Source organism: Peromyscus californicus, unplaced genomic scaffold (assembly GCF_007827085.1).
Source record: "Peromyscus californicus insignis strain IS unplaced genomic scaffold, ASM782708v3 Scaffold_20__1_contigs__length_68692818, whole genome shotgun sequence".
Classification (NCBI taxonomy): Eukaryota; Metazoa; Chordata; class Mammalia; order Rodentia; family Cricetidae; genus Peromyscus; species Peromyscus californicus.
The window spans coordinates 41,373,011-41,398,029 of NW_026294503.1; the positions used below are offsets into that span (position 1 = coordinate 41,373,011).

A 25,019-nucleotide genomic window follows, 5' to 3' on the forward strand; every position below is an offset into this window, starting at 1 on the left:
GAGCGGCGGGCCACCCGAGGGCAGGGCCAGTGAAGTGGGCGGGGCAGGTCACTGCGCCTGCGCACAGGGGGTACAGGGCCAGCCCTACCGAGAGCGCGCCGGTCGCAAGATGGCTGCGGCCATGCGAGGCTTTGCTGTGTGTGCGCAGGGGACGGCTGAGCGGCCCGGACGGCAGGGACAGCGACGACATTAGCTCATCCCCCAGCCACTCTTCTAGAACGCCATCCCAGCCTCCGCCAGCTTCGTCCGAGATGGATCTGGCTGTGGGCCCCGGTGCAGCGGGGCCCAGCAACGTCCCGGCCTTCCTAACCAAGCTATGGACCCTCGTGAGCGACCCGGACACCGACGCGCTCATCTGCTGGAGCCCGGTAGGAGTTGGCATGGGCCGGAGCGGCCTTCAAGGGAGGGTCCTGTTCCGGGAGGGGACCTACTTAGGAGGAGCGGCCTGCGGGTGCCCGGGCTTGCCCGGGTTCGGGCATCCTGGAGGGAGCGGCTGTCTGGGGAGGAAGCGAGCCCCGCCCCCAGAGCCACTCGGCGGAGAGTAGGCCGGGAACCAAGAGTCCTAAGTTTCACTGGGACGGTAATGTCGGGGCTTCCAATTCAGGTTCTTTGACTCACAGATGAGGAGCTTCCCAGAGTCTGTGTGTGCCTTTCTGCTTGTAAGCAACCATTCAGAATAAGTGGAGGGCCTAGCGACTGCATAGAAGAAGAGCGAGAGTAGGAGCATGTGAAGCCCAAGCTCATCCATGATATAGTCCTCAGACGCCAGAGTAGTTTTGCCCGGCCCTAGTAGGGCCGCGTCGAGCCCTGTTCTGTTGCCTAGCAGCGGCCTGTGTACACCGCAGACCCTGCTGGACCAGCCGCTCTGGCTTACAGAGGTGGTTCCACGTTGTGTTAAGTTGGAAAGTAGAATCTGCTGTTCACATCTCGACGGTGAGGGCCAGAGCGCAGAGCAAATGATGGCCTGAAGACAGGCCATCCTGATCCAGAGGGAGCCTTTGGGCGGATGGAGACAGCTAGGTGCCACCTACTTGATCTCCTGCAACCCAAATTTGGCGGCCCCTCAGGCTCTGCTGAGCACTCCTCCTGCACACTAGTCTCTTAAGCTGGCAAGAACGGAGAAAAGCCTGGATGGAAGGTTAGAGGCCAAGGCTTCTGCCTCCCAGTTAGTTGTCCGTTTGTTTAAGCTCTACTCTGCCTAAAAAGTGCTTGGGAATAAAGAGAAGACTAGAAACCACTGAGCTTCACTTTTCACTAGAAAGTCTTTATGATTACCCTACTGGCTCTGTGTGGGTCTTTCTCTCACCCTAGTCCTGGAAAGGAGCAACATGTTTTCCTGAAGGCCATCTTCAGTTCCCCACCTCTCCTAGACCTCATACTTCTGGGCAGAGAAAATGATCCCACGTTTCTCTCTTTCCGCAACTTTCCACCTCTGCTTTGTGTGACCGAAAGGAAGCTTTCTTACCTAGGTCCAGTAGGGTTACCAAATATTCTCCGGAATAGTCTAAGCTTAATCCTATTAGGAAGATCCAGCCTGTCTGGTAATCTTCCTGCTGTTTCTGCTTATAGATTGGTACAAAAGTGGGTGAAGTGCCAGTGAACATTCTTCTAGGACAGGATGTTCTGATGGGGGCCTCTCAGTGTGAAGATGGATCTGATCTGCCCTGTGACCTCCCTCCAGCCACAGCTGCACATCACCTGTGAGCCTTGTTGGCATGTTGGGAGGGATGGGCAAGTAGTCTGTACAAAGCGGCAATGGGCTCTAGCTGGTATGAGACGTGGCAGTGGGAGCTGGAATGATTATAGGTACAGCAACCAAGCTCTGGCATAGAAGAGGAGGAAGAGCACCTTTGTCTGGTCCAGACAAGAACAGCAGAGCTTCTTGGATCTGGTCTCTGGCCCACAGATGGGAAATGATGCCCCTGCCCCATGTCCTGCGGGGGCACTTACACTGGCTTGGTAGCCTCTTAACAGCATCCCCTGCAGGCCCACTGCTCTTGAGGCTTTGCGTCTACAGTCTTATTCTGAGTGGCTTCCAGATGTAAATTTTCTCACCATTCTCAGACACATCCTCCTCCTGGAGGGGACAGGGAGGCTGGATGCATAGGAAAGCCCGTCTAGCCCCCAGAGTCCTTTACTGAGCCTTGCTGGGTCTGGCTTCTCATCCCTACCACTTGGAGACAGAGTAGGTCACTACCTTTCCCTAGCTCTGTGCTGTTTGATTTCCCATCCCTGGCCCGCATTCAGTCACTACAGGTGCTTCAGAACAGGGACCTCAAGAGATCCAGGGGTTTCCCCAGACAGATCCCAGAGGCCATCACAGCCTTGGGAAAGTTCAGGGTCCCAGTAAGATCCATACAAGAATGTGAACATGGACGTGAGTGGTCCTTCCCCGGCAGGCCTCTCTTTACCTTGTACCAAAGGCACCTCCAGATCGAGTGCCCAGAGATGCAGCAAGGAGGGCAGAATCCTTGGTAAACGGTAACTCTGTAAATAGAAGGCGTCTTTCACTCCTGACCTTTTCTCCTTTGTGCTGTGGTTCCTCTGTCCCCTAAGTAAGACTGTTGCTAGGATTGTTGGCAGGGCCACCTCAGTGCATTCTGAAATGGAGGGACCAAGCCCAAATTTAAAAAAAAAAATTACATCTTGAAAATTTAAAAATATCAGTGAAGGAATTGAAAAGATACTTAAGTTTATGGAAATCTTTTGTTATGAATGGAAGAAATAATATTGGTAACTTGTCAACATTTTCCAAATTGATGTATAAACCCAATATGAAATTAATAGATGTTTTCCCTTGCAAATTGAGAAAGTGATTCAAGAACCTGATATGGAACCGTGAAAACCAAGAATAGCAAAACATATCAAGCAAATAAAAACAAAGTTAAATTGGGGAGGAGGGGGCTCAGAACCTATATCCAGCTTGATCCCAATTTTATAAGATCATTCTGTCCAATCCTTTTGAGAAATATTGAAAAGAAACATGAGAAATAAGTTTGTCTAGCTCAAGAGAATACAGGTGGTGGTGGTGGTGATTTGGTTTGTTTAATTTTTTTCTAGTTCTCAGAAGATGAATATGTGTGTGTGTTTGTGCGTGCGTGTATGTGTGTTTGTGCATGTGTGTGCGTGTGTGTGTGTGTGTGTGTGTGTGTGTGTGTGTGTGTGTGCGCATTCACGCTCCAGCACACATGTGCAAAGACCAGAGAAGGTCATCTGATGTCTTCTCTAACATTCTCTGCCCTGTTCCCTTAAGACAGCGTCTCTCACTGAACCTGGAGCTTGCCTTTCATCAGCTAGGCTGGCTGGTCAGCAAGCCTCAACAATCCTTCTCTTTCTACTCCACCCAGTGCAGGGCTTACAGGCTCACACAGCCACACCCAGCTTTGCATGGGTGCTCGGAAATCCCAGCTCAGACGCCCATGCTTGTGCAGCCGGCTCTCTTTCCCACTTCACCATCTCCTCGGCTCCGGAACATGTTTTTAACCTTCTAACCAGCCCAAGAGTTGTTGTCCACTAGATCTAAAAGGATCTAGTCCGGGCCCCACTTGCCATGTAGGTTGACTGTGGTATACCAGCCCCAGGAGCTACTTATGGAGCTTGAGAATCGGGGAGAGGGCCACATGACTTGCGCCAAGCAAGTGGTAGGGCTGGTGGAGAATGAGCTAGGGGGAAACAGGCTTTAGGACTAGGTCCAGACTTCCGGGAGGCACTCAGGTACAAAAATATAACGATCTCTCTCTCTCTCTCTCTCCCTCTCTCTCCCTCTCTCTCCTTCCCTCCCTCCCTCCCTCCCTCTCCCCCCCTCCTCTTTTATTGGTTTTTCAAGACAAGGTTTCTTTGTGTGTCCCTAGCTGTCTGGGAACTAGCTCTGTAGACCAGGCTGGCCTCAGACTCACAGGGATCCACCTGCCTCTGCCTCTCAAGTGCTGTGATTCTTTAATCATGCACCACCACCGCCTGGCTGAAGTCTCATTTTAAATAAGACCCTCCCTGCCTTTTGGTAGCTTTAACAATGAAGATCTTAAATTTTGTTGCTAGATGCCTCTCTGGTCTCACTCTAATCCCAGCCTAATGATGTGGTTCTCTTCTCTTTGAGAACAGGAATGACTGTGGGTTGGATCTCTGGAGGACCCCGTAATTGAAGAAGCTAGAACCATTGAGCAAGGGCTCTTGAATACCTATGCTCAAAGAGCCACTGTGGAGGAGCTGGGTCCCAGGATGGGCTGCAGGAGACATAGTAGTCTGTGCACTAATGCAGGGACAGGGCACCCATCTACCTCAGTAGTCTTCATGGGATCACACGAAGCAATTTAGAGCAGAGTCCTTGGCCGTGGTTGATATCCAGAACTCCTAGGACAGGCAGGGCCACTCCTGCTACCTAAGCTCTGACAACCAGGTGAGTTCATTCTCAGACAGACAGCAGGAACGAACAGGCCCAGAGGCCCCGCCCTTAGACCTGGCTGCAGACTGAAATGTCAGAGGTCGTGGGTACCAGGGGCAGGTTATGATGTGTGCTGCAGGCTCTGGTGCATCCAGTGACAGCTGTCAAGCAGTATGTGGCCCAGCAGTTTTTATCCAGCACTTCTGTCATAGATGAAGTTAAGTGTCTTGTGTATTCGTTCTGGTGCATCCAAACTGTACAAGTAGGTGACAAATTTCCGTTTATCCAGAGAAAACTGAGGCAAAAGGCTTGATGTAGAGCTTAGAAAAACACACCAAAGAACTCTAGACTCATAATTGCCCAGCTATTGCTCACTTCCTGTCTTTGTCAGATACCATGTAGTGTGTGTGTGTGTGTGTGTGTGTGTGTGTGTGTGTGTGTGTGTGTGTGCGTGCGCGCGCGCACGCGTGCGCGCATTCGAAGACTTAGAGTCTCATGTCAGGTATCTTTTCGGGAGGGGGGGATGCATTGGAGACAGGGTTTCTCTGTGTGACAGCCCTGGCTGTCCTAGAACTCATTCTGTAGACCAGGCTGGCCTTGAAATCACTGAGGTCCACCTGCCTCTCCTCCCAAGTGCTGGGATTAAAGCCATGCACCACCATCACCACCACCCGGCTCACGTCGGGTATCTTCTGTAGTCACTCTCCACCTTGGGTTTTTGTCTTTTTGTTTTTAATATATATATATATATTATTTTATGTATATTTGTGTTTTGCCTGAATGTATTTCTGTGTACCATGTGTGAATCTAGTTCCTACAGAGGCCAGAAGAAGGTGTCAGATTCTCTGGAACTGGAGTTACAGATGATTGTGAGCTGCTGTGTAGGTACTAGCAATCAAGGCCAGGTCCTCTAAAAGAGGAGCCAGTGCCCCTAACTACTGAGTCTTCTCTCCATCCCCTCCACCTTGTTCTCTGAGGCAAGTTTTTTCACTTGCCTAAAGCTCACTCATTGAGATAGTCTGACTAGCCAGGAGCTCCAGGGATCCTCCTGCCTCTGACTCTTCAGTGCTAGGAGTATATGTGCTCACATTTATGTGCATGCTAGTTCTTTTTCTGATCTGTGTGTTTTGAAACAGGGTCCCTCTGTGTAGCCCTGGCAGTCCTGGAACTTACTATGTAGACCAGGCTAACTTCAAACTCGAAGAGATCCTCTTGCCTCTGCCTCCTGAGTGCTGGAATTAAAGATTTGTACCACACCTGCCCCCCCCCCCTTTTTTTCCCAAGTTATTGCTAGGCATGGTTGGTGCATGCCTTTAATCCCAGCACTCAGGAGGATCTCTGAGTTCGAGGCCAGCCTGTCTATAAAATGAATTCCAAGATAGCCAAGGCTACCAGAGAGAAACCCTGCGCCCCCCCCAAAAAAGTTATTTTATTTATATGTTGGGTATTTTGCCAGCATGCAGTAACTATGGAGGCCAGAAGAGGTCAAAAGGTCTTGTGGAACTGGAATGGCAGCCGATTATTAGCCACCAAGTGTATCTGGGGACAGAAGTTGGGTCTTCTGCAAGATCAACAAGTGTTCTTGACTGCTGACCCATCTCTCCAGCACCTGGAGACTGGAGTTGGGAAATGTAAGTCCTCGTGCTTGTACAGCGAGCACTTTACTGAGCCATCAGTCCAGTATTTATCAGTGTGTGTGTGTGTGTGTGTGTGTGTGTGTGTGTGCGCGTGCGCGCGCTGTAGGGAATCAGTTCTCTTCCACCACCATGTAGGTTTCAAGGATCAAACTCAGCTCTTCAGGCTTGGTGACAAGTGCCTTTACCTGCTGAGCCATCTCACCAGCCATATTTTTACTTTTTTTTTTTTTGGTTTTTCGAGACAGGGTTTTTCTGTGTAGCTTTGTACCTTTCCTGGAACTCTGTAGCCCAGGCTGGCCTCGAACACACAGAGATCCTCCTGGCTCTGCCTCCCGAGTGCTGGGATTAAAGGCGTGCGCCATCACCGCCCGGCTCATATTTTTACTTTTTTAAAGCAAGGTCTTACTAAATTGAGCCAACTGACCTTGAGCTTGTAATCCTTCTGTCTCAATCTCTCGTAGCTAGGATGACAGGCCTGCGCCTCCAGTCTTCACTGCTCACTTGCTTTCTCAGTTGGACTCCCGGCCGTGTTTGCTGTGACCAGCACTGCTGACTCATAGTCAGAATGTTATTTTGGATTTGTGCCTGAGGGTCCCTCCTTACCTCTCTACAGAGAAAGGAAACAGCAGAGATCTGTAAACTGATAGGCTCTGTGCTGTGACCTGTATTTCTTCCTGTCTGGGAGGTAAAGGAGGTAGAGAGGATGGAGAGATCCAGGGTCCAGAGGCCACCACAGGCCTCCTTAGCTACCCCCTGTTCTAGCAGGCCTGCCAGAAACTAGTTCTTCACTGATGGGCCAGGAAAGTGTATCTGGCCTGGGGGTAGATCATTTGGGAAAGAATAGGTATATATACAGGGAAAGCCAGGTCTTAAGGGCTGTGGATATGCCACTCCAGAGGGAAGGGATAACTATTTGGATCACAATGGCTAGGCTAGGGTCTGCCTCTGGCTTAAGGATCTCTTCAGGTTCTAGCAGGAGGAGGAAGCTAGCCTCACAGGCTGTGAGAGAAGAGGCACTCGGCCCCCGAATGGCTCTTGATGTCTAGGAATACTGCCAGGCTCCTGATTCCAACCTTCTAGGCCCTTGGTGAGCAAAGTCAGCTAACCCATATGTGTTTAGTGGCATGGAGGTTGGATTTGCTCGTGGCTGGGCATGAGAAGGAATGTGCTGGTTCTGACACCTGGCATTGTAGACATAAACTAAAACTAGCCTCAGCACAAAGCACAAAGAACTTGAGATGAACCCACAGAGAAGGACAATATTAAGACTGGAGAAGTACTAAGAGATGAGCTAACCTGTACTTTCTGTTCATCTCATTTCCCAGCTTGGGTTCTCTGTCCCATGTCTTGACCATGGAGTTAAGCCACCCACTGCTTTTCAGTTCTCTGGCTTCTAGGACCCAGAAAACGGCCAGGCAGCTAAGCTCAAGAGAAGGAACACACCTCCAGCCTCACCTCTGGAGATACAGAGAAACTGAAATGGTGAGGACAATGTCTGGGCCAGTAGGTGGCAAACCTCAGAGAACACCATGGCCATTAACCTTCTAGAACCTTGGGACCTTTGAGAAAATGTGTATAGTTTCAGACTTACTCTGTGTAAAATGTATGCATAGAGACTTTTGTGTGTATTTCAAGTTATTGGTGTTGTAGAAAGTCAGGTCAAAGTGAAAAGAAGACTTGCCGTGTACTGACAGCTGTGTTTCAGTTTACTGGCCAGTGTTAGACAGTCACTTCTGCCTTGTCACGCTCTGTTAGTTCCACTGACAGATTTTCATTATATACAAGGATAAGTTATGACACCCCTCTTTCTAAAACTGCTCGTGGTCAGCAAAGGAGGACCCATAGGCCACTGAGGCAGAGAGATGAAACATTGGTTTTTATCACAACTTCACCAGCTAGCCCTGGAAAATCATAATAGCTATTGAGTGAAATCCATTGAACAGCAGCACTCAGGAATTAGAAAGTAGATAAAAACTGAGGTGCACCCACATTCTGGGTGTTCTGTGGAAAGGGAGAAGAGCACAGAATACACAGACTATAAGGACACTAGAATCTGCCAGCTAGGATGCCAGAGAGAAGAGAGCTTCACCAAGAAAGAGCCCAGGGATCTACAGGGTAGAAAGAAAACTAGCCAGGCAGTGGTGGCGCACGCCTTTAATCCCAGCACTCAGGAGGCAGAGGCAGGCGGATCTCTGTGAGTTCAGGGCCAGCCTGGTCTACAGAGTGAGTTCTAGGACAGCTAGGACTGAGGGAGATGGGCTGGAGAGATGGCTCAGAGGTTAAGAGTACAGGCAGCTCTTCCAGAGGTCCTGAGTTCAATTCCCAGCAACCACATGGTGGCTCACAACCATCTACAATGGGATCTGGTGCCCTTTTCTGGCCTACAGACAGGACACTGTGTACATAATAAATAAATAACTTTTTTTTTTTAAGAGAGAGAGAAAACTGTTGCTGAGGAACTTCAAGTTGCAGTTAGAGCTCAGACAAGGCCACAGAGTAACTGAAATCTCACCAGCCAGAATGGAGAAACCACCTTGAACAAATATGGGAGGTTCAGGCAAAGTTTGGACATGAGCTAGCTAAGCCCAGAGTAAAGCTACTCTAAAGACAAGGCTGAAAATGGGAGAGGAGGGCCAGCAAGCGGTTAAAGGCGCTCGCCCGGCCTGGTGACCTGAGAGCGTCCTCAGGACCTGTGTGGTGAAAGGGAAGAGCAGACTCCCGAGCTGTCCTCCCACTTCCGACACCGCCACCCCAAACACACATAAATAAACAGGTGCTTTTTATTTTTATTTTTAATGTGGCGAGAGGGCTGGAGAAGTGGCTTAGCCAGCGAGAACTGTGTACCAACCCGTCTTGCAGAGCACCTGCATGCTGTCTCACAACTGCCCGTTGTTCCTCAGGAACTGATGACCTCTCCTAGCCTCCAGAGGAACTGCATGCAGGTGAAACACCGTACACACAAAATGAAAAGAAATAAGTTTAAACAAAGAAAAGAACTCTAGTACCCACATAAAACAGGCTGGGCACACCAGAGAGCGTGTGTAGTCCAACACTGGAACAGCTGAGACAGGAGGATCCCTGTCTGAGACAGGAGGATCCCTGGAGCACATTGGCCAGTCTATTCAAATTACTGAGCATTAAGCCAGTAAGAGACCTCGTCTCAAAGTACAAGGAGGAGGGACTAGAAAGATGACTCAGTGGTTGCCGGGCTGTGGCGGCACATGCCTTTAATCCCAGCACTCAGGAGGCAGAGCCAGGCGGATCTCTGTGAGTTCGAGGCCAGCCTGGTCTACAAACTGAGTTCCAGGAAAGGCGCAAAGCTACACAGAGAAACCCTGTCTCGAAAAACCAAAAAAAAAAAAGATGACTCAGGACTCAGTGGTTAAGAGCACTGGCTGTTCTTCCAGAGGACCTGGGTTTAGTCTCCAGCACCCACATTGTGGTTCATAATCATCTATAACTCCGGTTCCAAGGGATCCAGCACCACTTCTGGCCTTTGCAGGCACCAGGCAGGCTCGTGGTCACAGAAATACATTCTGGTAAAACACCCAGACACATGAAGTAAAACTTTAAAAAATAATATAAAGGGGTGAGAGAGAGAGCTCGATGGTTAAGAGTACTTGTTGCTTTTGCAGAGGACCTGACTTCCATTCCCAGCACACACGTGACCATCTGTATGTAGTTCTAGCTCCAGGGGATCCAGTGCTTTTTCTGACCTCTGCAGGAACCCAAGCACTCATGTGGTGCACATATATACACTCAGGCAAAACCCTCCTATACATAAAAAAAATTAAAATCTTTAAAATTGAAGTGTGGGAAAAGAACAATCTACTCTCCTAGATCCTGATCTCCTAGATCATGATGCCTGCAGATCATGAAGACAGCTGCACACAAGGGAGAGGCAGGAGGATTAGAGGTTCAAGGCCATCCTTGACTGTATAGCATGTTAGAAACCAGCCTGGACTACAAGAGTCTCTTGTTTTTCTGAGGGGAGGGAAAGAAAGGGAAATTGCCCAAAGAGCAATAGGTGAGGGTGACCGAGAGCTTACCAGAAACTGAGGCACAAACCAGAATAACTCCTCAAGTGGGAGTATGGTCCCATACTGAACTCTGATTATACCACATCAACATAAACAACAAGGACAATAACAATCAAAAAGCACAGTACAAAACTCAACACCCACTTGTTGGTGAAACTCAGCAGACTGGGGGTAGCAGGGACATTCCTCAGCGTAGGAGAGAGAAGCGTGTCTATAAATACTGTGGCTGATTGTGTGTGCTTGATTGTGAAGTCTGGACACTTTCCCAAGATTGGAAGAGAAGATAAGTTCTCTGCTTTGCCATTCTGCCTAACACTGTATTGTATGTTCCTGTCAGTGCAGTATAGCAAATAAATATAAACCGTATAAAAACACAAATTGGAAAGGAAGTAAGACTGCCTATTCAAGGATAATTTACTTAGAAAATCCTAAAGAGTCTACAGAATGGTTTGTGAGATCACAAGACCCAGGGTCAAGACACAGAAGTGAATTACATTATCTGCATATGAGCAATGAATTATTATTGAGCTGTGACAGGACTGGACAGATGGCTCAGCAGTTACGTGCTTCCTGATCTCACGAAGTACACAAGTTCAGTTCCCAGTATCCATGTCAGGGCAGGTGACAATACCTGTAACTCCCAGCTCCAGGGCATCTCACGTCCTCTTCTGACCTCTTCAGGTGTCTACATACACTCGCAATCTGTTTGTTTTTGTTTTGTTTTGTTTTTGTTGAAATATTTTCAGTAGTATCAGAAAACACAAGTCCTTGGCAGCCACTGTGAGCTGGTAAGAGCTCTGGTGTCAGGTGGAGCTAGGATGCACTCTGAGTCTTGGGGGTGGGTGATAAATGCCACCCAGAGAGCACTTCCGTTCTAGTCCAGAGACGCTCGCTCGCAAGGCTCTGCTTCCTCCGAGGCTCTGGGAGGGCACCCTTCCTTGCTCTTCCCACTGGTGGTGGTTGCTGCTGTTCTGTGGTTATTCCTTCGTTTATAGCTGCATGACTCCAATCTGTCTTTGTCATTACCTGGCATTCTCCCTATGTGACTAACTTTATTTGGCTGTCTTCTTGTAAGAACATTAATCCATTCAGATTAGGGGTTCACTCTACTCCAATATGACCTCACATTGTCTGATTGCATGTGCAGCAACCCTGTTGACAAATACAGTTACCGTCTGAGGTATGGGGGTTAGGGCTTAAATGCATTTCCCTTTTTGTTTAATCCCTTTTTCCTCTCTTGTCCCCTCCTACTCCCTCTGGAACCCTTCTTCCCAGCATGTCCCTTTCCTTCTTTCATTTATTTTTCTATTATAACCCACTAAGTTCAGTTAGTATTGCTTGCGTGTGCATGGGTGTGAGCTTATTTATTGGATTATGAGTAACTTGCCATTGGCTACACTCCTAAAGGAAAATGGCTCTCCTCCTCCCCCAGCAGTCATTAACTACCAATAGCTCCCCAACTTTGCTCTCCATGCTGCACTGTTTGTTAACAGTCTCTGTTGATTGCAGGTCAGCACAGCTGCCATGAGTTCATCGGGGCCATGGCCTAGTCATGTCCAGAAGGCGGGTTGACAGCACTTCTCCCCATCCTCCAGCTCCCACATTTCTTCAGCTGTTTCTTCAGTGATGTGCCCTGAGCCTTGGGGTGGGATAGGGTGCTTTAGATGTCCCATTTAGGACTCTCAGCGCTTTGATTATAAGTCCATCTTAATTACTGCCCACTGCAAAAAGAAGTTCTGTTAGCCAAGGTTGAGAACAGCACCAGTCTATGGGCATAAATATAAATATTTAGAAGGCAATTTGACAACATGTCCAGTTTGCAAGATTCAGTAGTAGATTCCCCCAGGAGCTCTAAAATCCCACGCCATGGGCTTTTGACCAGGTTTACAGTCTCAGGCATAAATCTGTGGAGTGGGCCTCAAATTCAGAGGGGTCGCTTACCCCATATATGCATGTCATTATTGTACCATTGGACGAATCTTGCTTAGCAAGTCAGTATTGGAGCATGTAGGGTCAATTACTGGTGACTTCCTCTTCCAGCAGCCTTCATAGCCCTCTGAGGCATGAAAGCTAGCCAGCAGGAAGAAGTTTCTAGATCATTTCCAGCTTGATTTCTCTATTTCTTGTAAACAAAGTATGTGGTATCTTCAGCAGTAGATGGTTTTGTTTGGTTTTGCTTTGTTGGTCTGTTGAGATAGGCTCCGACTGTGTAGTTCCACAGACTCATTTGTCAGATGGATAACTGGCAAAGGTTTTCTCAATTCTGTAGGCTGCTGCTCTACTCATTGACAGTTTCCTTTGCTGTATAGGACTCTTTAATGCCATGGGGTCCACTAGTCACTTATTAACCATATTTCCTGAGCCACTGGATTCCTCCCTCAGGAAGTCCTTACCTTTGCCTTTCTATCCAGAAGTGCACTGCCTGGTTCTCCTCTGGCAGTTTCAGAGTTATATATATGTATATAGTTTTGTTTTTGTTTTTCGAGACAGGGTTTCTCTGTGTAACCCTGGCTGTCCTGAAACTCACTCTGTAGACCAGGCTGGCCTCAGACTCAGAGATCTGCCTGCCTCTGCCTCCTGAGTGCTGGGATTAAAGGTGTGTACTACCACCTCTTGGCTCTGTAACTGCTTTTTTTATTTTTTTCTTTTTATTTATTCTTTTCTCATACAATACATCCCAACTGCAGCCTCCCTCCCTCCACTCCTCCCAGACCCCCACTACCACCTCCCCTCTCTCCCAGGTTCATTGCTCCTCCAAAGAGCAGGCCTCCCAGTGATATCAACCAAACACGGCATAACAGGATGTAATAAGATTAGACATAAACCCTCATATCAAGGCTAGACAAGACAACCAGTAGGAGGAGAAGGGTCCCAAGAGCAGGCAAAAGAGTCAGAGATACCCCTACTCCCACTGTTAGGAGTCCCACAAAAGCCCTAAGTTAAACAACCACAGCATGTATACAAGGACCTAGCATTCCTCAACCCCTCTCACTCCTACAGTCCTTCCTCCCCCTCTTCCAAAGGATTCCCCAAGCACCACCTAATGTTTGGGTGTGGGTCTCTATCTGCTCCCATCAGCTGCTGGAGAAAGCCTTTCTGATGATAATTGGGCTAGGCACCCATCTATGAGTATAGTAGAATATCATTAAGAATCATTTCATTGACTCTGTTTTGTTTTGGTCAGTCATGTTTGGTTCTTCCCTAGGTCTCTGAACTATTCAGCTTCTGGTTCCTGGCCATCCTAGCAGGATCCAGCATGGGCTCCCTCTTGGTGCTTAGGCCTTGAGTTAGACTAATCATTGGTTGGCCATTCCATATGCTTTGAGCTACTTATTGCAGGCAGGACAGCTGTGGGTCAAAGGTTTGTGACGGGGTTGGTGTCCCAGTCCCACTACTGGGAACCTTGCCTGGTTGCAGGAGATGGCTGGTTCAGGCTCTTTATCCTCCCTTACTAGGAGTACGTTCTAGGGTTACCCTCATAGGTTCTGGGAAGTTCCACTGCTCTAGGTTTCCACATTGCCCCCTGAATGCTCCCCTATTCCAGTCGTCTCGCCCTGTATTCCCACCGTCCTCCCCTCTCTCCCATGCACACACAACCCCCAGTCCACTCTTAAAGTCTATTCTATTTCCCCTTGCTAGGGAGATCCATGCACTTTCCTAAAGCCGTCTTTTTTACTTAGCCTCTCTGGGTCTGTGGATTGTAGTGAGATTATCCTTTATTTAACAGCTAATATCCACTTATAAGTGAGTACATATCACGTTTGTCTTTATCTTCTGTTTCTCTATTTGCTTTCATCTATTTTCAAAAGTTTTCTGCACTCAAATCTACTGTTGGGCTTACTAATTATCTTTTCATGGGGGTTTGAACCAGATCTCCCTTAGGACATTTCCCATTAGTAAGTCTATGTTTAATGGCCCTTCCTTTGCTTCTTCAAACATTATTTCCTTATTTTTCTGAGTGTATTTATCTATTCTTATTTTATGTGTATGAGTTTTACCTGCATATATGAAAATGCACTGCATGCATGTCTGGTGCCTGTGGAAGCCAGAAGAGGGTGCCAGGCCCCCTGGAACTGGACATGCAGACTTGCAGACTGCTCTGTAGGTGCTGGGAATGGAATCCTTGTCCTCAGCAAGAACAGCAATTGCTCTCAACTGCTGAGCCATCTCTCCATCCCCTCAGCATGTTTACAATGATATTAGACTTTCTGTTAAATTGGTGTCTTGTCCTTCTTGGGCAGTTTCTGTTGCTCCTCCTTGTCCACCATGTGTGAGTCACACGTGACAGTTTCTGTAGGTCCCTAGTGCACTGTGGGACTCAGTGGTGGCTGAGTCATTTTGCTTGCTTGTGAGTTGGCCAGGCTTCTTCAGAAAGACTGCTTCTCCTTGATGACATTCGCTGCCTCACGGTTGTCACCTCCCGAATCGAAGCACCAGCAATTACTACCTGGCTTGCTGTTTATACAGTGCTCTGGGCCACAGATTGTTGGGCAGTCAGATCCAGTTAAATTTGTGACCAGTAGTGAGATTGTTGGGCTGCTTTTGCTTGTGGTATTTCAGTGGGTTCCCTGAGTGAGAGCAGATTTGAGTGGGTCTTCCATTTGTTCTAATCCCAAAGGACTCTTCTCAGCTTCCTTGTCCCATCTGGGCAGGCTTGCCTTATTGTCAGCACTCCCTGGGGCTTGAGCTTTCCAGTGTGGTTTGACCTCAGGTGAGCTAGAGCGCTCATGGATTGTATCTCCTGTGGGCAAACACTCGGGTCACATGACTGGGCAGTAGCTACTGTACTTCCCAGCTCAACACTCTCACCATGCATATTCTAGTCTTCTCTGGCCCTGAGACTAGGCTCTATCTGGAAGCACTGTGAGTGAGGTGGGGGACCTGTCCAAGCAGGAATGTGATCTCATGGACCGACAGTTGGAGAAGACACATCCTTCCAGTAGTATCCTTAAACCTTGACAGAACTGAGGAGAGGGGTCCCCACAACTTAGCCACAGTTGGGGGGGGGCAGCATCTGATACGGGGACTTAGTGACAAGGAGAATAGACTAGTTCATGCCACAGGTACTCACTGACCGAATGAGTTTAGTGGTTTCATCGGTCATTCTTATTTGTTTGATGCCTGTGGAACAATTTCAGGCATTAAGTGATCTAAACAAGCTTTGTGTGTATTACTGGAGAGGAGGCACTTGCCCAGAGCTTCACACTCCTGGCCCAGAAGTGGGGCTTTCCCTTTCATCTTCAGGGATAGGAATTCCTGATTGACTGTCTCATCCTGCAGCTGATCCATGGGTCATCCACCATCTCTGCTGATATGGCTGTGACTTAGCTGCTTACAAGGCCCTTCTGGGGTCTTGGGTTTGGGGGTTGGATTATGAAATAAATGACCATGTATGAATCTCTTTTAGTTTTTCCTGTTTGAAGTTCATTTAGTGTCTTGGATATTACATCAAATTTGGTATGTTCTTGATTATTTTTCCTAAAATTTGTCCATTCTCATCTTCTGAGCCTCCCATTAAGCATTGTGGGTCTGATGATGCCTCACAGGTCTCCACAGCTCTGTTCACTTTTATGCTGTCTAGTCTTTGTTCTGTTGCTTTGTAGAGACACCAGGACAACTTTTTTTTTTATGTGCATTGGTGTTTGGCCTACATACATGTCTGTGTGAGATCCTCTGGAACTGGAGTTACAGACAGTTGTAAACTGCCATGTGACTGCTGGGAATTGAACCTGGGTCCTCTAGAAGAGCAGCCAGTGTGCTATTAAGTGCTCAGCCATCTCTCCAGCCCCCACAGCAACTGTTATAAGAGAAAACATTTAATTGGAGGTTTGCTTACAGTTTCAGAGGTTTATTCCATTATCATCAAGGCAGGAAACATGATGGCACTCAAGGTGCTGGAGTAATCAAAAGCTACATCCTGAAACTTCAAAGCCCTCTCTCAGTAGTACATTTTCTCCAGCAAGGCCACACTAATAGAATAGTCCTTCTATTCCTTTCAAATAGTGCCACTCGCTAGTGACTAAGCATTCAAACATATGAGCCCCTGGGTACATACTCACACCACCACACTCTTCCTGTCTTCGCGCTATAACCTCAGTTGGCCTATTGTTGCCCTTCTTGACTCACAGTCTCCCTGTTCTTGGCTTCATTGAGTCCCCAGGTGAAGTTGTTTGTTTGTTTGAGACAGGGTTTCTCTGTGTAGCCCTGGCTATCTTGGAAGTAGCTCTGTAGACCAGGCTGGCCTCAAACTCACAGAGATCCGCCTGCCTCTGCCTCCTGAGTGCTGGGATTAAAGGCGTGTGTGCCATCACCGCCCGGCCCCCAGATGAATTTTTAACCTGAGTTTGCTTTCTGATTCCAGAGTCAACTTGGTGTTTCTTTTTCATTTGTATTGTTTTCCTGAGATTCTCCACTCAGTAGGACATCATCCTTACACCCTGGTCCTTTGTGTATGGTTCTTCTTCAGGTCTTTGGCCTTACTATTTTAAGTAAAATAGCTAAGTTAGAATCTTTTTTTTCTTTTTCTTTTTCTTTTTTCTTTCTTTCTTTTTTTTTTTTTTTTTTTTTTTTTGGTTTTTGGTTTTTCTAGGCAGGGTTTCTCTGTGTAGTTTTGGTGCCTGTCCTGGATCTCACTCTTTAGACCAGACTGACTTTGAACTCACAGAGATCCGCCTGCTTCTGTCTGCCTCCCGAGTCCTGGGATTAAAGGCGTGCACCACCAACTCCCAGCAGCTAAGTTAGAATCTTTATTCTCATGAGTCCAACATAGCAGGTATATTGGTTGCTTTTTTTCCACCTATTATAAGCGCTAGCTTTTCTTTTTAATTTTAATTACATTATCTTAAAAAAATACTAAAAGGGATTCATAATGGTCACGTCATAATCCAACTATGAGCTCAAGACCAGGGAACAATCTTACAAGCAGCAAAAACCTGGCCACAGCCACCTCACCAGTCCTAACCATAGCTTTTGTTAGTTTAAGTGCCTCATTGTTTTTGACTTTCATTAGTGATGGCTGCTGTGAAAGAGCACTCCCCTGCATCTGTTACTTTTGTCATTGTGCCTTTTTAGGTCTGGTGACTTTCCTGGACTAATTATGTCATGTTTATGTTCTTGGTAGACATTGCACTTTGTCCAGTTGACCTAATTGGGTAAATGGGGCTAAAATTTCCTTAAACAGCTGGAGCCAATGAGTCTCCAGTCTTTCCTGGGGCCTCCGTGTGTGTGTGTGTGTGTGTGTGTGTGTGTGTGTGTGTGTGTGTGTGTGTGTGTGTGTGTGTGTTGATTCCCATCTTTAACATGTAGCCTGGGAGTTAACAACTCCACTTTACATCCTACTCCCCATTCCTGCCAGCAGGAGAGCTTATGACCCTCGAAGGTCTTCCCTGAGCATGTAACAGCTCTAAAGTGTGCGTAGCCTTTGGAGTCCCTAGTGAGCCCTCATTCACTACTTTTTAAGGTTTCTGGCTAACCTGTATTAGACATTGTCTCAGCAGCCATTTAAAATCTTCCTCTACATGCTTCATGTTTCTGGACTGGGTCAGCCTCGGGTCAAGCAAAGCCAGCCTTTCTGTGAGAGTCCTCTAGTACCAGGACCTTGAGCTAGCTCTCGCCCATCTTCCTACTGCCATTATTCCCACTGGTTTCAAAGCTGAGCAAGAATGGGGACCTGATGCTTGGTATCCAGAGCCCACTGCTTTCCCTGAAACCATGCTCCTACTAACGCTTTCCCTGCTGCTTTGGGTCCTCTTCCTCCTGTGTCCACCTGCCCTGTGCTTCTCTTTAGTCTTGCTTGCTTCACTCCTCTGCATTTGGGAAAGCAGCCCCAGTGCTAACCCAACACCTTGGGCTCCTTTTGATTTATTCTATCTGCCTATTAAAGGTCCCCCACCTCAGTGAAGAGAACTGTTCCTGAGCTGATTTGTCTTGTGCATCCATGAGACTACTGTCCCCTTCCCACTGTGGGCCTCCCCACTCCAGTATCTAATGCCTCGGAGTTGCCATGGCCCCTCCTGGACTGTGTTCAGGAGAGCACTAGCACAGAAGTGCAGCCATGCACTGTTCAACAATCTTGTTCTTGCCAAGGGTGGTGGCGCACGCCTTTAATCCCAGCACTCGGGAGGCAGAGGCGGGCGGATCTCTGTGAGTTCGAGGCCAGCCTGTCAACAGAGTTCCAGGACAGTCAGAGCTATACAGAGAAACTCTATCTAAAAAAAAACAAAAAGAAAAAGAATGAGGTGGTATATCTGAGCCATCTCCATCTTAGCTATTCTTTTGTTTGTTTGGTTTTTGTTTTTGTTTTTGGACACAGAGTTTTCTTTGTGTAGCCTGGCTGGCCTTGAACTCACAGAGATCTGCTCGCCTCTGCCTCCCAAGTGCTGAGATTAAAGGCATGCGCCACCATGCCCAGCCAGTCTTCATTGTTCTTAAGGAAAATTTGCTGATTAAAGCTAGTTAGCCCCTAGAGATGACCAGAATGTTCTGGGTGATTTATGAGTCTAAACCTAGCAACTGAAACCTGCCAGGGAGTAGGACCCTGTCTTTAGTTACATGGTTCTCACTGTTCAGAGCTAGGCTCCATGGTCTGGATGCCAGCCATGGAGTCCTAAGATTAGCTCACCTCCTGCTCCACTATGGAGGAGAATGTGTGCTGCCCCCCACACATGGAGAGGCACTTCAGGCCACGGTGGAAATAGGTGGCAGCTGCTACATACCACCTGCCCATGTGTCTCCTGACAGAGTGGGAACAGCTTCCACGTGTTTGACCAGGGCCAGTTTGCCAAGGAGGTGCTGCCCAAGTACTTCAAGCACAACAACATGGCCAGCTTCGTGCGGCAGCTCAACATGTGTAAGTACCTCTTGTGGGATAGTATGCCTCCTTCCCTGGGGTATGGAGAAGCAGACCCCAACATATTGCTGAGAGATGGGGGCCTGGGTTGGCTAAGGAAGGTTCCTCATGAGTGTAAGCCTGGATTTCCCAGGGAAGAGTATGTGAGACCCTACCCTAGTAGCTACACTTCCATTTGCAAGAGGGGAAGCTGTGCAAAGACAAGGTCTTTTCCAACCATGACTGACTTGCTATGGTAAATGGACACCAGCCAGAATCTCACACAGTTTTTTAGGAGGCCCCTTGCCTGCCCTAGGCCATGGCTAGGCTGTTGGAGGTCTGGGGTCTGGTCCCTGGCCCTCAAGCAGAACTGCCCCACCCCCATATGCACAGATGGCTTCCGAAAAGTAGTCCACATTGAGCAGGGTGGCCTGGTCAAGCCTGAGAGGGATGACACCGAGTTCCAGCATCCATGTTTCCTGCGTGGCCAGGAACAGCTCCTTGAGAACATCAAGAGGAAAGTGACCAGCGTGAGTCACCAGCCCTGAGTACAGCCCTTCCCTGTCCTCAGATCTCCCTGCAGACTGGGCTCAGAGCAGTGTCAAGGTGGTGCTGCTAGACTAGCCTGAGAGCAGAGCCTGTCCCTCTACTCATCTCTCTCCGACTCCCCCTCACCCCAGTGTTTCCCGGGCCCTCCCCACTCCCTGGATGCCTAGGTGAAGCACAGGAGCCTACCACACTCCAGAGCCCTTCAGACTCTTGTATGCCCCGATTCTTAGGTGTCCACTTTGAAGAATGAGGACATAAAAATACGCCAGGACAGCGTCACCAGGCTGTTGACGGATGTGCAGCTGATGAAGGGGAAACAGGAGTGTATGGACTCCAAGCTCCTGGCCATGAAGCAGTAGGTCTCCAGGCTCAGGAGGGTGGCCAGGTTGCTTTGGGTTGCTCTCCTGCCCCACCCTGCAGACGTTCAGGCTTCCCTCCCCCTTCCCAACCTGCCTTCCGTTGTTTCTGTGGCACAAACTGCTTGGCCTGTTCCTCTCCACAGAATAGGGTTGGGAACTCCCTGTTGCCCCCACTTCTCACTCCACTGCTGGGCTCCACATTTTCAGGATTTGAGCTCACAGACCCTCCTTACATGTGACTCCCTTAAAATCAGGGCTGGCAGGAGCCTACCAGAACAGTCCTGGGGCCAGACCTCCCCGCTGTTCTCTATTCCCAATGGCCCCCACTTCCCTTTATCACTCAGTCCAGGGCATCATAGTTCAGCTGCCTTTTACCCCCAAACTGAGGGTAATCAGCAGTTTAGGATCTTTCCCAAAGCCCTGTCCTATGTGTCTAGCCAATATGTGACAAGTCCTGTGGCCCCCTTTCAGCTAGGATCCTGAGGTGTACCCTCAGGCTCTGTCCATGCCCTCCTTCCCTGGCTGACACTTGAATCCTCCCCTAGAGGTATAGCAGAGCTAGGGGAGTCAGTGATGCCAGGGAGCTCTCAGCTGGTCCAGACCTGCCTTACTAGTCTGTCAACAGCCCGACTCTCTAGCTCTTCACATGTGGCCCAATTGACCCAGCAATGTGTTGCAGCGAGAACGAGGCCCTGTGGCGGGAGGTGGCCAGCCTGCGGCAGAAGCATGCCCAGCAGCAAAAAGTTGTCAACAAGGTGGGCAGGGCTGGTGGTAGGTGGGTCCCCTCCATAACTGGGCCAGGGTGACTGTATCCTCTCTGCCCCACAGCTCATTCAGTTCCTGATCTCACTGGTGCAGTCGAACCGGATCCTGGGGGTGAAGAGAAAGATGTGAGGCTCTGGGGATGCCTGCACTGTCCACTCTGGCCCTGCACCTTGGTGTCCTCTGCTTGCTGAATATCCTGGGCACCACCACGGTCTGTGTAGGCAGTTAACCTGTCTCTTCCCTGCAGCCCTCTGATGTTGAGTGACAGCACCTCAGCACACTCTGTGCCCAAGTATGGTCGACAGTACTCCCTGGAGCATGTCCATGGTCCTGGCCCATACTCAGTAAGCATCAAGCTTCATGGGACTTCCACTAAGTGTATAGTGGGTGCTGGTGGCCCAGGCTACCACAGGTATGTCTTGCATGTGGCCTTTGTCTCTAATTGCAGGCTCCATCTCCAGCCTACAGCAGCTCTAGCCTTTACACCTCTGATGCTGTCACCAGCTCTGGACCCATAATCTCCGATATCACTGAACTGGCTCCTACCAGCCCTTTGGCATCCCCAGGCAGGAGCATAGATGAGAGGTGGGGCTTCATCACCCTTATGCCTCCTGTCACCCTAGTGGGCCAGCCTTTATGGGCCCTGGGCAAAGTTGGAAGTGGGTGAAGCTAACATGTTTCCCAATGTCTAACATGTTCAGGCCGCTGTCCAGCAGCACCCTGGTCCGCGTCAAGGAAGAGCCTCCCAGCCCACCTCGGAGCCCTCGGGTCCTGGAGGCAAGCCCTGGGCGCCCATCCTCCATGGATACACCTTTATCCCCAACTGCCTTCATTGACTCCATCCTTCGAGAGAGCGAGCCGACCCCTGCTGCCTCAAACACAGCCTCTATGGATACAACCGGAGCCCATGCCCCTGCACCCCCAGCCCCCTCTATTCCTGAGAAGTGCCTCAGCGTAGCCTGCCTAGACAAGTGAGTGATGTGCCCATCCTGCCTCCCTGTAGCCTCTGAACCCCACAGCATGAGATTTCCTTGGGCTGGACACAGGATATCTTAATTAGCAAGGCACAATCCCTGCAGTTTGCTGAGAGTGATGGGTTGGATCTGTTCCCCCCAGACCTCAGAGTGAGCTCAAAGCTGGGGAGGGAGACTAACCACATCACTAGAAATGGGATATACCCCTGCCTACTAGGCCACCCTCACTATTGGCACACCCTCTCTTGTGGAAGCCCCAGGATCTTTGGATCTGTCATTCTCCCTAGACCTGACACAAGAAATGATGAACCAGGGCCCAGCCTTGACCACCCCTCAGGCACATCCCAGAGGCTGAGCGAGCGAGGACGGTGGGCACAGATCCCCCCGTCCCCCGCCTGCAATGGGGGGACTCTTGTCTTTGTATCTTGCAGTTTGGCTCGCGCTCCACAGATGTCTGGGGTCGCCCGCCTCTTCCCCTGCCCCTCCTCTTCCTTTCTGCATGGCCGAGTCCAGCCAGGGTTAGCGCTGCCCCCACTTGGGAGGGAGGAGGACTCCACCAGGGCCCCTCCCACAGCCATGGACCAGTTCCCAACCTGGGCATAGCACTTGCCCTGCCTGGCGAAGAGCACCAGGGGATGGTCTCACAGGCTCTGCATCTCCACTGACTCCCCTTTGCACAAGCCAGTAGCTGTGATAGGGACAAGTTTCCTGCCTGGCCCAGCCACCAGTACAGCTTCCTGTCAGGGTAGGGTAGGCCCCATGGCGCTTGCAGAGCCCATTTAACTGCCTTGCCCATGGCTCAGGTATGTCCTTGGCCTAAGACCCTCCGATCTAAGGGAGTACAGGTCTACCCATACCACGCACAGTCCTGTTTCCTCTCTTACTCTTCCTGGTGCAGTGGCAGGACTTCGTTGAGCCAGAAATATCTGCCTGTCCTCCTGCCCATTCTAGAGCCAATGCCCCTTGTCCTTTTTCTCCACCACCCTCTTGTCCCAGCCTTAGTCACTACCAAAGCCTCCTAGGTTGTCCTGCCTGTGGGCCATGCTATATCCCACCCTCAGCAGCCATGGAGGGCAGGCTTACTACTCCCCTTTCTGGCATCTTCCCAGAGATACACACACACTGTCCCCCAGCCCATGATGGCTATGTAGATGGACCTTGCCTGGGGGGCTGCAACCAGAGGGGAGCCCTTCTCCAGCAGGAGTGCGGCTGGGTGGGAGCCTGGGGCACTAGTTCACCTGCCCACTTGCCCTGGGCCAGGAACGAGCTCAGTGATCACTTGGATGCCATGGACTCCAACCTGGACAACCTGCAGACCATGCTGACAAGCCACGGCTTCAGCGTGGACACCAGCGCCCTGCTGGACGTGAGTCTGGTCATCCCCACCCACCCTGACCCATCCTGCCCACAAGCCAGCCCTGACTTCCCTCCCTCCTCCTGCAGCTGTTCAGCCCCTCGGTGACCATGCCCGACATGAGCCTGCCTGACCTGGACAGCAGCCTGGCCAGCGTGCGTAGGCGGGCAGGGTGGGGGGCAGAGGGGGCCATCAACAACCCTCATTGTGTGTTCTCTGTCCCACAGATTCAGGATCTCCTATCTCCCCAAGAGCCCCCCAAGCCTATTGAGGCAGAGAACAGTAGTAACCCTGACTCAGGTGAGCTAAGCTTCTGTCCTACTCCTAACCCTCACTTCCAACTTGCCCAACCCCACCATCCTGACCCATGCCCCACAGGGAAGCAGCTGGTGCACTACACGGCTCAGCCCCTGTTCCTGCTGGACCCTGACGCCGTGGACACAGGGAACAGCGAACTGCCTGTGCTCTTTGAGCTAGGGGAAAGCTCCTACTTCTCCGAGGGGGATGACTACACGGATGACCCCACGATCTCTCTTCTGACGGGCTCTGAACCCCCCAAAGCCAAAGACCCCACTGTCTCCTAGAGATCCCAGGAGTGGTCAGGATGGCTTGTGGCTGGCTCCCAACCTACCCCTAGGACATGGATGGTCCTGGGGAGACAAGACAGCCGGGCAGTCCAGGGCATCCTAGGTCAAGCTACCACAACTGTAGTGGAGCATAGATGGGGTTTGGGCCTGGACAGTGCCTCAGGTCAAGAGAAAGGTCCTGAGGGCTGGATACCTGCTGCCTTCACCCCAGCCCCAGGTCTGTTTTCTGTGTTGGAGCTTCCCAGCCACACTTGGACTGACTCTGCAGGTTGTTCATAAAATTGTATTTTGGATTTTTACATGAGAGTCCCCTTTAACCCTTCACAAATAAATAAATAAATATATATATTATACACATATACACACACACAGAGATATGAACAATGATAAACAGACAGGTTCTACTGTAGCCTCCTGTGTTTCTTCCTGCCCTACGGGATGCGGAAGAAGGGGGTGTAGGTGAGGAGCCCAGAATGCAAACATGCCTCCTTGGGGAAATACAGATACCTGTGATACCCCTAGGCCCACCTGATGCTGATGCCATATAACTAGTGTTGCTCACAGTTTTGGTTTTTTTTGGGAGGGGGGGACGGGGGGAGTTGTTCAAAACAGGGTTTCTCTGTGTAGTCCTGACTGTCCTGGAACTTACTTTGTAGACCAGGCTGGCCTCAAACTCACAGAGATCCAACTGCCTCTGCTTCCCAGGTGCTGGGATTAAAGGCGTGCGCCACCACCTGGCTCACAGCTTTTTCTGATGCATGTTGTCAGCAGTACCCCTCCCCCATCCTGAGGTTCTACATGGGCATGCTGGACATATTGGCAGAGCCAGGTTCCCACGTCTATCAGGTACTGGACTGGTTCTGAACTTGTTGCTGATGTCTCCTTGGAATGTGAAGACAGAGGTGGAAATGTCCTCACAGGTGGCCTGAGGCAGCTGAGATCACACTGCCTAGCATTAGACACCTACGTAACTGCAGGTTCAAGTCTGCAGCCTGGCAGTTGATAAGCACTAACCTGTTAAGGCAAAGATGAGACCCTGGATTGCCAATGGGACTCTTCCTGTGAAAGTCCTCTGTCCAGTGTGGCAGGTACCAGCACTGGGAGTAAAGTATCCCTCTGTTCAGAGCAGGGTAGGCCAACCCAGTCAAGTTTGGCCCCTGTGCAGCACAGCTTAGAGCCACTAGCCCAACTCGTTGAGCAGCCTGATCCCAGGGAGTTAAGGCAGATTAAAGGTGCAGCTTATATAATTCCTACACCCCAGGCAGTCAGTATACAAAGTCCTCTCCATGACTGCCCTGCCTCTAGAAATGTAGGTCTAGGTTCCTACCAGTGGCCCTGTGGAATCAGGGTGCTTACCTGGAGTTCAACATCAACACAAGTAAACCCTGAACCCCACATGTCATTTCTTAAACCCGACTCCTCACAAGGGCTCTAGACAATACAGCCAGCTTGCCACAGGGTGGTCCTCTATTGAGTGCACACAGCTCTGAGCCCTGGTCCTGCCTGCATGCATTAATAGGGCAGGCCAAGAACTCACTAGGCTTTC

At 49.8% G+C, this 25,019-nt stretch overlaps 1 protein-coding gene across 7 annotated transcripts; it reads left to right on the forward strand.

Moving 5' to 3' along the window:
- Positions 1 to 64: 64 nt before the first annotated feature.
- Positions 65 to 23,882, forward strand: Hsf1 (heat shock transcription factor 1). 7 transcript variants are annotated; one of them, XM_052748127.1, is made up of 14 exons: positions 65 to 368; positions 18,798 to 18,906; positions 19,279 to 19,415; positions 19,665 to 19,789; positions 20,473 to 20,548; positions 20,622 to 20,683; positions 20,806 to 20,902; positions 21,007 to 21,143; positions 21,260 to 21,529; positions 21,964 to 22,050; positions 22,793 to 22,898; positions 22,976 to 23,041; positions 23,114 to 23,186; positions 23,265 to 23,882. In XM_052748127.1, the coding sequence occupies exons 1-14, from the start codon at positions 252 to 254 to the stop codon at positions 23,468 to 23,470; spliced, it is 1,668 nt and encodes a 555-aa protein (XP_052604087.1). In that variant the 5' UTR covers positions 65 to 251; the 3' UTR covers positions 23,471 to 23,882. The 7 variants fall into 7 exon arrangements, with proteins under 7 accessions (XP_052604087.1, XP_052604086.1, XP_052604089.1 ...); XM_052748126.1 differs by having other exon boundaries at positions 22,976 to 23,186; XM_052748129.1 differs by lacking the exon at positions 22,976 to 23,041.
- The last annotated feature ends 1,137 nt before the right edge of the window (positions 23,883 to 25,019 follow it).